The sequence below is a fragment of the Triplophysa dalaica genome, chromosome 25, assembly GCF_015846415.1.
Source record: "Triplophysa dalaica isolate WHDGS20190420 chromosome 25, ASM1584641v1, whole genome shotgun sequence".
In the NCBI taxonomy this organism is placed as follows: domain Eukaryota; kingdom Metazoa; phylum Chordata; class Actinopteri; order Cypriniformes; family Nemacheilidae; genus Triplophysa; species Triplophysa dalaica.
This window is the reverse complement of record NC_079566.1, coordinates 4120001-4132025: the sequence shown is the minus strand read 5'-3', so window position 1 is coordinate 4132025 and position 12025 is coordinate 4120001. Positions and strand designations below refer to the sequence as shown.

The following is a 12025-nucleotide window of genomic DNA, read 5'->3' as shown; positions in this document are numbered from 1 at the left end:
ATTTACGTGGAACGTGTTGTTGCGTCAGTACGCACGGTTCAGCGGACATAAGTACAGGGCTTCCATATTGGACCGGTCAAGAGTATAACACACAGAAGTGAATTATGATTACTACTCTAAGCCGATTACAATCTACCTGAGGTAGAAAAACGTTCTAACAATGGCATTAATACTTGCTGTCACGATTGTGAGAACTTCTCAAGCACTGAGATCGGTCTGGAAACGCAGACTATAGGTTGATTTTTCAATCCAGCACAGCCGCAACACCCCGTTCACTTCTGTGTATTGACCGGTCCATTATGGAGGTGACGCTTAGTAATTACCGTAAAATTATGAAACATACGATCTCGAAGTGTAAAAAGCTTCAAGTAGAACTCCTTCGAATGGAACCGGCTGTCATCTCGACACTGTACGGTAATTACGATACGGCGTCAACGCAGCAAAGTGGTTACAAGGTGAAGGAAGTGAGAAAGAGAAAGAGAGGCAGATTTTACTTGTTAGCTTTGTGAACAGCATCTTTTATTATAAGTCACAGAAGTTTGTGTTTAGTTTTGTAACTGTAGTGAATATTTTCACTTTTTCATTCGGTCTCGTCTGAAGAGTGAAGCGGGTTTAGACTGATCCGTTGAGACAGAGCGGAAATGAACTCACTGTGAAGGACGTTCGTGTAGAAACTGAATATTTTATATCTGTGTGTTTTTATTTCTTCATCGGTTTCATCAAGACTTCATGATGAGTGAAGAGAGGCCAGAGGTCGAGCTGTTTGTGAAAGTGAGTTTCATCATCTCATCAATAACGGCGCTTATAACAACACTGCTGCTACGTTATAAAGAACAACACTTTTATTAATACGTTTGATAAAGTAGCGTTTAGAGCAAAAAAGAGGGAATAAAGATTCAGTATGTTATATAGTTATGAATATGCGTGATTCATTCAGTAATGTGTATGTGATATATTTGAGTGTAGTTTATTTAAATAAAGAAGACTTTATTATGAGAGGGGCGTTGTCCCTCGAGCCTTCCGCTTTCTGACTAACAGTGCAAATTCACAGTTTTACATCAGTTAAATGAATTATTATTATTTTGTTTTCGTGTATTTATTTAGATTTTGAATTTTTGATAAAGTTTGTTTTTACTTTAAAGCATGAAAGCTGCTTTTGTTTGCACGGTTTACTTCCGTTAAGGCGCGTTCGTGTAACCTGTTACTTCCGCGCGCTCCCTGCTGGAGTGAATGAAATGGAACTTTTCTATGCGTTTAACTGTATTGTGTGTGTGTGTGAGTGTGGACATGTTTTTATATGTTAGTGGGGACCTAAACCTGAATGCACACATACTCATGGGGACCCATTGGGCACAAAAGATTATAAATTGTACAGAACGATAATTTTTTAAAATCTTCTTTAGGTGTAGGGGTTGGGTTAGGTGATAAAACATACAGTTTTTACAGTATACAACTCATTACACCTATGGACTGTCCCCATGGAGATAATAAAACATACATGTGTGTGTGTGTGTGTGTGTGTGTAGGCTGGGAGTGATGGTCAGAGTATCGGGAACTGTCCGTTCTCTCAGCGGCTCTTCATGGTCCTGTGGCTCAAAGGAGTGACGTTTAATGTCACCACCGTTGATATGAAGAGGTTTGTGTTGTTTAGTTTATATGCAGAACACATGCACACGTGTTTCTGACTGAAGGAAGGAGTGACCTTCCTCTCTTCTGTGTTTTGTAGGAAGCCAGATATTCTGAAAGATTTGGCTCCGGGCGCTCAGCCTCCGTTCCTACTGTACGGCAGTGAGGTGAAGACTGACACCAACAAGATTGAAGAGTTTCTGGAGGAAACCCTCAGCCCTCCAAAGTACCTCGTCCCACCGTTACTTCATACAGTATCCATCCGTCCGTCTGTGACCAGTTTAACCGTCTCTTTCTCCCGCTCATTCATCACAGATATCCTCGACTGGCAGCGCGTAACCCAGAATCCAACACCGCAGGACTCGATGTGTTCTCCAAGTTCTCAGCATACATCAAAAATTCCAACCCTCAGATGAATGACAGTGAGTGTGCTTCTCATTTTCATCTTCAGGATTGTTTATTTAGCAGGAATAATGCTCATTTCACTCAGAATGAAACACTTACAGTAAAATAAATCCCAGGGACAGGTGTTTCAACTGAAAACTCGACTTTTGCCTGTTCGTTTACACTACGACTCAAAACACAAACTCTCGAAAAACATGTTCCTAAGTGCACGGTTTTGAAAAAGTCAGTTCTTGTTTATATTTTAAATTGTGAAAGCACAAAATGATGATGACAGTGTTCATGTGTATTACATGTTCAGTCTGTAGGCATGCATGAGTATTCCCAAAGTACGTTACATTCACATTTATGCATTTGGCTGATGCTTTTATCTCAGAGACTTACAGAGCATTTGGGCTATACCTTTAATTTCATCCTTGGGTAACAAACCTTTAATAACACAACGCTTTACCCACTGAGCCACAGGAACACTGACAGTGTAGATGTACTGCACCGCCAAGACAACACACACGTACACCCAAAGAGGCTGTTAAAAGAACTTTTGACTTCAAACTGGGAATGTGTTTGTGCGCAGATCCGCTGGTCTGGCATGCATTATACAGCTTTTAGCTCGTGTGCAAACACAGATCGTTTTGACAACTTTGAAAAAAGCCAAACAAAATACTTTTCCATTTTCTACTCCATGGTTATTGTGTAAATGAGACATCATTTTCCTTCATGGGAGAAAGCATTTATTGACTACCATAATACATCCAATTGTCAGCTTTTTTATACGTCATATTGCGTTTTATTGTCTTTAGTTTATTTGTGTGATGCCAAAAATCATCATAAAATGTTCTGTTATTACAATCATGAGTGTTGTGGAGACGCTGAATGAGCCGCTGGGGTTTTTGAACACATTGTGAAAGAGGGAAGATAAGGGGTTTGGTGTGTGAAGTGAAGGCGTGTGTTGTGGGTTCAGATTTAGAGAAGGGTTTACTGAAGGCCCTGAAGAAGTTAGATGATTACCTGAACTCACCTCTCCCGGACGAGATCGACGAGAACAGCTCTGATGATGTCACTTCCTCTAGCCGCCCCTTTCTTGACGGTCAGGATCTCACGCTGGCCGACTGTAACCTGCTGCCCAAACTGCACATCGTGAAGGTAAGAGCGTTACAGCACATGAACCTCTAGAAGTGTGTGTTTGAGTTTGATGGTGTGTGTGTCGCCCACAGGTGGTGTGTCAGAAGTTCCGAGGTTTCTCCATCCCTCGCTCTCTCACGGCTCTCTGGAGATATCTGGATGCAGCGTATGCACGCGAGGAGTTCTCCTCCACCTGCCCCAGCGATGAGGAGATTCACATGGCTTACTCCACTGTTGTGAAGGCTCTTAAGTAGAAACACACACAGTCTCTGTCCACATTGTCCCGTGTTTCAATAGTTGCTTGCATTTCTTCAGCAGCTGAGGCTTTATATATTAGTGAGGACCTGACTATCTTATTTCCTAAATATAAGTTTTGTATTCCCCAGTTTTGCAGACAGAATTATGGTGAGCATGAAGTGTATTTCAGGCCACACACACATCATCTATACACGTGTAAACCAGCAGCAATCCTTTATAGTGTTTTTCTTTCATGAAGTGAATCACCTGGTCTGGGATTGGCAGAGAGAAATGGCCTGTATCCCTTTTTTAATGATGATAGTATTTTTCCCTACTAGACCTCTGATAGCCCAAATTCTTCCAATGAAACTGTATCGACTTCATGTTGGTATTTGACATGCTGAGTGTTTAATGAGGTCAGGTTAAGGGAAATGATGCCCCTGATGAAGTATTGGCACTTTTTAACAGATGTAAACCAGGTTTCTGCACCTCTGTGTCACATTCACATCAGCATCATGACAACTCGCCACGCTGCTGCATAAGCCCATGTTTTTCATACATAAACATTGCACCTTATGACCTCATATGTGCTATATTTGATATGAATATGATAAAACATGACCTTGTGTGAGAAACAGCCCTGAGTTCTAAAGCTGTCTGTCTGACTCACAGACTGTCATATCTCTGCATATCACTCTTCACTTCAAGCCTTTTAATGTGCGAGACGCTATTTGCGAAAGATAAGGTCATTTCACAGTGACTTTATAAACTAGTGTACATCAAACTGATCGTGTATTTACTGTCTGATAAAGTCAATTTCTGACAAGACATCTGACAGAGATTATTTTATAAGGGACCATAACCGTTAGATTTAAGTGTTTCTTATATTTCCTGCTGTTTAAAGTTCTGATGAGGTCTGATTCCAAGATGAAGAGATTTTTAAATGTTTCTTAACAGTTTTTCTATGTTTTTTAACATGTGTTATATTGGGTCCTGTATTTTTCTGGTTAGATACATTTCATAAGAAAACTGTTACTACATATATATTCAAGTGTTTATGTGGAATAGAATAAATTCAGGGACAGAAGAGTAATGATATGTTCAAGTAAACATGTTTATTCATTTGCACTTAAGGAGAAGCACAACACAATGTTTGTATTGATTTTTTTATAGATTGGATGAAGGATTGACAGTAAAATATTAAAGGTATTGTTAGTGTTTTAATTTCTTAAATTGTTACCCAGCAATAAAAGAACATAATAAAGAATAAATGGGCAATAAATGCTGTGTAGTTGTCTTCAATATACTTGTGATATATTTCAGCACTTCTTATTTAATGTAAAATGTAAAAACTGAAAAAGAGGAGAGAATTAAAGGAACACTCCACCTTTTTTAGGAAATAGGCTCATTCTCCAATCTGGTGATAGCACTTTTAGCAAAGCTTAGCATAGATCATTGAATCCAATTAGACCAGTTGCATCGCGTTCAAAAATGACCAAAGAGTTTAGATATTTTTCCTTTTTAAAATTGGACTCTTCTGTAGTTATATCGTGTGTAAAGAGCTGCGGGAAATGAAAATGAGCGATTTTCTAGGCCTATGTGATTAGGAACTATGCTCCGTTCAACTATTAAAATCTCCGTCTGTTTCTCTCACGTGACCGCTCTTATGACAGCAGCACTGGTGTCTCCAGGTCTGGCAAACTCCCGATCACGTTTTTCAATCGGCAAAGCAGTCTGTATCACACGCCGTTTACTAACACACGATGGATATTCGCAAAGCAAATCGGCCGTGTCTGATTTCCGAGCGCTACACTATCGATTTGAATTTGAAACGAGAAGCAGGAGACGGAAGAGGCGGGTCTCTGTTTGAAAATTTCAAAGTAAAAGTTGCAAACGTTCGAACGTAAACCGCACATGATTGGTCAATGTAGGTAAGGTTACCCGCGCGCCAGTCTGAATGCAGAAAGCATATCTTTAACTCGACACACCCGTTACCATGAGTTTATAAACGTATAAAACTTTATAATACCATGTAGGAAAATTGACACACAGATACATATAGAGCTTGGAATGCAGAGGGGAATTCAAAAGAGAAATTTAAGAAAATTGTGTTGTTTAATTATTGTAATTTTATTTTTGATGAGCAATGTCGTACAGGTTTTAGACTTCTGGCTATTTAAAAAAAAGTAACTCTTATAATTATTGCGTTTATCCCACAACGCACATCACTTTGCAAAAGCACAAGATTATGTTTTTTTTTAGCAATACCAGCATGTCCAATGCTTAAGTAAAATTGATTTTATACAAAAAGTTATTGTTGCGAAATATATTTTAGATAAAATATTGTCGGGTTAGGTCTTAATTAAAATAATTCCTAGATGAATCCGCTGTTTGAATCGGTTCAATGAAATCAATAATGACTCTTTGACTAACTTATGACTAACTTACTTCGGTAGTAGCGACACCTATTGGCGGTTTAAATTTAAATTTTATTTCTATTAATCTATTAATTTCAACGTTCTGTTTTTAAAATGCAGTAAATCATTTACAGGATACCAAAGACTGCGTTTTTTTCAAGTTCTGAGTTTTTGTTTCTTGGTATCCTCTGTTAATTCGTATTTATTTGAGTGTTTATTCAACAGGAACAATGCAAGATAACATTACAGATGCTCTACACACAGACTTCTAGCCAATGGATAATTTTGCAGCCCCAGTCTATGGATAGGCTTTTGAAATACAGTAAAATAAAAGTGTAAAATGACAAGAACAGTAATTATAACAAAAATCTGAAACCGTATACAACCATAAATGTTCACAATCCTGCTTTTATTTTAACTATTTACATTTGGCAGACCTTACAGTGCACTTATTACAGGGACAATCCCCCTGGAGCAACATGGAGTAAAGTGTCTTGCTCAAGGACACACTGGTGGTGGATGCTGGGATCAAACCAGCAACCTTTTGGTTCCCAGTTCAGTGGTTTAACCCACTAGACCACCATCTCCATAACCATTAAATCGTTAGGCTGATGCATGGATTAATATCATAATTTGATTAATTGTGAACGTTTTAGGTTTATCTGTACCAAATTCTATAAGGGGTATGTAATTTTATTTAAATATTCCAGCAATGGCTTATTTTAACCCAGCAGTGTGTTCTGTCAAATATTTAATCATGTGTCAAAACAACCCAGCACGTTTTAGAGTGTTTATATATACACTGCTCAAAAAAATTAAGGGAATGCTTATCGCAGTATCACACTAGATCAGTTAACCTTCAGGAATATCAATCAACCTGTGACTTAAGCATAAGTGATTTTGAACCATTTTTACAGTTTTTGGTGCAAATAAAAGTGACAACAGGTATACTGGAGAGTCAACCGCAAGGGTGGTCTGGGGTGGACCATCCTTAGGGGGTCACACAGACCTCATGTGCTATGGGGATGAAATCCTCAGATGTGTTTTCAGACCTTATGCTGGTGCAGTGCAGGGTCCTCCTGGTGCATGATAATGCCCAACCACTTGTGACCAAAGTCTGTTGACAGTTTCTGGATGATGAAGGCATTGGTGCCATTGACTGGCCCTCATGTTACCCAGACCTAAATCCAGTTGAGACCCTCTGTGATCTTGTATATCCGAAGCTGTCAAGTAACACCATAGACTGTCAAGGGGCTCACCTATACTCTGATCCAAATCCAAGTCACAGAGGAGATCCCCCAAGGCAAAAGATCTGACAACAGATCTGAGCATTTCATCCCCTTATAGTCCTCCACAGACAACCATTGCTGTTGCCTCTCTAGTGTACCTGTTGTCACTTTTATTTGCTATATGCAATTGAAACTGATTAACCATCAGTTATGCATCCTTGGTATTATGCTGTGCTGATTATAAGTTTTCCCTATTTTTTTTTTAGCAGTACATAGTATATATGAGGCAGGGTGATTACAGTCGTTTCAATTATTATATAAAGAGGTTAAATGAGGGAAAACTTCATCATTATTTACTCTTCAGCTTAAATGCACAAATGTACTCCTGGGTTAATCATCCCTATTTGGCATGTGGAAGTCATTTTGGTTAAAATCCATATTAATGGACATTTCAAAAATCACTGAGAAAAAATATGTCTAAACTGAAAGAGTTCCGTTTTTAGGAACGTAATGCCATATGCCATCATCCTATACCACTGGATAGTTTTATATTTGGGCAATTCCAGCATTGTGGACCCGACACTTTGAGTTATGGATGTGATAAAAAAATGCTCAGAGAATCTATTTGTTACGAATATATAGAACCATCTTTTTATGTTTTACTAAACTCTTGTTGATAGTCTAAAAATCAGGCATGTGTCAGTCTATGAATAAAAAAATTAATTAAAAAAAAAAGGATATAAACATGCGTTATATGGATGTGACAAAAAATGGACACAGTTTTTGGGAGACGTCAAACTTTGAAGGATTTCTTTGAATTAAAATGCACAATCCTTAAGCAACAATACCCAATGAATGGAGAAGGGATGACTCTTTAAAGAACATCAAATAATTACTTTATTTAAAATGTCTTGTGTCCGTTTATTAGGAATATCTAGCGATATGGATGTGATAATCCTGAAAATGGCACCTACCCAACTATCAAAAATCATGTACTAAAACTTAAACAGATGCTTTTAAAACTTGGGGAGACCTCACATGGGTATTTCAATCATCAAATATGTATATCTTTGCTGTTGGCATAATAAAAACCGTTGGTAAAACTAAAAAAAAATTAATGGAAAGGTTGAAATTTTAACGGAATTGCCCATATTCTTTAGTTTATATTTTTATGGTTTATTAACGTGACAATTTAGCCGGCAGATTTGAAAAATTTTAATTTATACTTTTACTTTTACTTTGAAATTTTCAAACAGATACCCGCAGCTCGGGTAGCAAAATAAATAAGTAAATAACGTTACAATAACGAATGATTTCTCATCCGCCCTAACTACAATTTATGTTCATTTAAAAGCAGCATTCGTTCACGTCACTGAATCTGCTGCTGAAAAATGTTCCAAATATGATTGTTTGCACTCTACTTTAACACTGGATTTTCCTACAAAGCATAAATATTTGACTGAAACTTGTTTAATATTTTTTGCCCGAACTTTAACTTTGAAATTGTTTAACTATTGTTCCGCCCCTTAATTCTCCACCTCGTACTTTAAACTCCTTTATATGGGATCGTGGTGGGAAAACAAGAAGGAACATTGGGCTTTGCGAATCACCCATCGTGTGTTGGTAAACGGCGTGATCGGGAAACAGTTTGCCAGAATATACCCTGACCCTCCAGGCAGGGTCCTAAAGTACACTCGATTTCTCACGACACATGCAGACAGATGATTTGTGTGGCTTTTATTCTCCTGTCTTCAGTGGCAGAGGAAGTGTTTCCAAAAAAAGACCACAAAGATGTCAATTATTCGAAATGTTCAACAAATAACCATAAATACTTTGTATTTTCTTTGATCATCTAAAAATAACATGAGATAAGAAGTTTCATCGGAAAAAAGACCCGACCTTTAGTTGGGCATATTTACACTACAAACCTTGTCCGTGAACTTCCCGGGCAAAAAAACACAGAAAAATAATTAAAAGCGAAATAGTCGTTCAATAATTGTAATCCAGAGAAAATCGAAATTTGATTTGATGCCAAATCGACCAGCCATAGCTGTTTGGATATTAAACAGTTTTATTTGAAAAAGTTAATGACACACGAGTCGCACAGATAAAAATAAATGTTAAACAAATAATAATATTAATAAAAATCGATAGTGTTACACAAGGGTATGTTTGAATTCTGGATCCATTGCGCAGCAACTGCAAAATGTTCCCTATACTACATACTTCTTACACTTTATAAAGCATTGTGTTTTGCATCATATTTTTTTCCTTATTAAAAATCAATATGCTGTGTATTTCTATAATCATTAATCACAGAGGATGCCTACCCAACAGGTCCAGTAAAACCTCAGATTTCTTTTCTTCATCCATATTCTTGACTCGTTCCTCTTGTCATGTATAAAACGTGGGAAATGTTTTTGGCCGATTGAACTGTCCTAAAAGAGTGAGATTATAACAATAAACCAATCTGAGAGCAGGCATGTTACTAGAATCACACATTAATATTTTTTAAATAAAAACTACATGAAGCACTTTTGTGTTTTGTCATATGATTTCATTTTACTTTGTTTAAAGCTTAAGCTACATTCAAATAAATGGGCTATTTAGTGAAGCAGGATTGAATGTATTTGACTGAGTGATGCATCAAGTACTCGGCTGTTCCATTTCTAAAATAACCGAGTACGCGTCATGAGTTCAATCTCGAGTCTGAACTTGTCAAATCCGATTTTTGCATTCATGGAATAGAGAAACGTCCCTTATCTGATCTGTGCTCTAAATGTAAAGGGACAGTTCAGCTCACATTAATGAAAGTAATTAAATGATGTTATACTTCTAATGCAAGATTTACTTGTTTTTAAACCCTCTGCAGTTCCTCCACAACATTAACGCCCTCATGCAGAGAAATCTCCCTCCAAACTGAACTCAAAAGTTGGCAGAGCTGCTAAAATAGAAACGGGCGATGCTCGTCGCGCAGCACTGACGTCACGGCCGGTAAAACCGCGGTCACATTGCAGTTCGAGCATGCATTCATTTGTCATATGCAGCTGCAAAGTAGGAGCAAAAAGACAGTGAGACTACCTTAACATGGACCTCATCGCATGTCGTCGTATCGCGTTTGGTTAGGACCATAGACTGTATACAAGATGGAAAGCGTGACGCCGCTTCCTTCCATTGTAATGAATTGAGCATAAAACTTCCCACGATGGGCGCTGGCATGTTACGCAAAAGTGTCAGTTTGGAGTGTGGGCTTGTTCAGAAGCAGTGTTCCCTCAGTCAGCCCAGTAGTGAGGTGCGGTGTCAAGGTCCTGCTCATATTCACTGAAGACTCAACTGTAAACAAAGGAATCATGTTACCGAAACCCTCTTATAACTTTCAAACCTATTAAAAAACGAACACCTGGAACTAAGGGTCTTAGTTCTAACAGTGCGAACTAAAATTACAGAACACATTTTGGGGGAAAAATGATTTGAAGTGTAATTGGATTTAATTCTGTGGCTTCCTATTTGTTGGAGAGGGCGGGGTTTATGACCTGTACTGCAGCCAGCCACCAGGGGGCGATCAAAGAGACACCAAATGCGAACAATCGTGTTCCGTACTCTGTAGTACTCGCTGGAACGTGAGTGACGCGATCTGACAAATATTTTCAACCTTCAGTGAAGACGATATGGACATGCGTTCGCATCAATCGCGCCACCTGATTGCGAGTTTGGGCTCTCTCAATAAATCATTTGGTCGAGTCAGATCCGTGGGCGTGGCTTGTTGGTTTTGACCAAATCGTTGGTGTTATAAGTCTTACGAAACCTTTACCCTACTGTGAATGTCCCTGTGGATTTTTGCGTACGTACACTCTACGACCAAATCCATGCGCATGCACACTTTATAAAGGAGGCCACCGGAAAGAGAAAAAACACAGATAGACCAAAACAAGGCAACAGTAACCAGGGGCCCGTTTCAGAAAGCAGGGTAAGTGCAAACTCAGAGTAAGTCAACCCCAGAAAACGGAATACTCAGGGTTTTTGGTTTCAGAACGCGAGGTATGTCAAACCCGCGACCACGGAGTAAGTCAAGCCCATTTCAGAAATCGAGGTATCTTATACTCCGAGTGAGTAACCAGAGTAACCTACTCCGTGAACCTAACCTGGTCGGGAGCAGGTTTTATTCCGCAAACCCAGGGTTTGTTACAATCTCCACCCCCTTTTCGAAGCGCGAGCGGTGTTGAAATTGCTTTCAACAGATCATTTTTTTATTGATTCGTGTTCCTAATCGTGCTCTATTTAGTCACACAGAACTTAAAATAGCATGTTCGTTTATTTAGGAACCCATAGAAGAGGAAGCTGCATTAATTCGCAGAGAATTATATTTATGTCGGGAGAGAATTCTGAGGCCCCGTTTGGACGTTTTATCTTAACTTTTATGGCCAGTTTAAGAAGTATATTTAACATTTCCCAATCAGGCATCTTACTAGCAAGACCATTTTATTTCTTTAAACTTTCCTGAATAAATGATGTTCTTGTATTTCTACGACGGCGTTTTAGTGGCACGTTAAAAATAAAATAAATTCAAGATTACGAGAATAAAGTCGAAATGTTACGAGATTAAAGTCGAAATGTTACGAGAATAAACTCGTCGTAATACGTATTTTATTTTCGTGAAGGTTGTAGTTTAAGAGTTGAAGTTATGTTTGAGCACGTCATCTGAATCAGTGAGTTAATTCGTAGTTCATGTCTGATTTTTTCTTCTGAATAAATTCAGTTTCCTACATAACGGCTGCAGTGTCCTTTTACTAATTATAACTCCGTGATGATGCGCCAAAATACAAAGAATTTCCTTATTGCTAAATCATAATCTAAAGTAGGATTTAACCAAATCCTCCACATCCATTGTTTCTAGAAATTCTGTTATTTTTCTCAAAATATTACGAGTTTATTCTCGTAACATTTCGACTTTATTCTCGAAATGTTTTTTTTTTTTACGACGCCGTCGTATAT

The 12025-nt window shown here is 38.2% G+C and overlaps 1 protein-coding gene across 1 annotated transcript; it reads left to right on the top strand.

Annotated features, from left to right (window-relative positions):
* Positions 1-424: 424 nt before the first annotated feature.
* On the top strand, positions 425-5168 carry clic1 (chloride intracellular channel 1). Its single transcript, XM_056741773.1, has 6 exons — positions 425-771; positions 1527-1636; positions 1727-1852; positions 1942-2048; positions 2990-3171; positions 3243-5168. Exons 1-6 carry the CDS (start codon positions 730-732, stop codon positions 3402-3404), a joined length of 729 nt encoding a protein of 242 aa, XP_056597751.1. The 5' UTR covers positions 425-729; the 3' UTR covers positions 3405-5168.
* The last annotated feature ends 6857 nt before the right edge of the window (positions 5169-12025 follow it).

What these genes read in the sequence shown, in the direction of transcription:
- clic1 (XM_056741773.1), top strand. Translation starts at nt 730, where the DNA reads ATGATGAGTGAAGAGAGGCCAGAGGTCGAGCTGTTTGTGAAA. An exon ending in GAAACCCTCAGCCCTCCAAA is followed by an intron (nt 1,853 to 1,941) that starts GTACCTCGTCCC and finishes CATTCATCACAG; the next exon opens with ATATCCTCGACTGGCAGCGC. An exon ending in CCAAACTGCACATCGTGAAG is followed by an intron (nt 3,172 to 3,242) that starts GTAAGAGCGTTA and finishes TGTCGCCCACAG; the next exon opens with GTGGTGTGTCAGAAGTTCCG.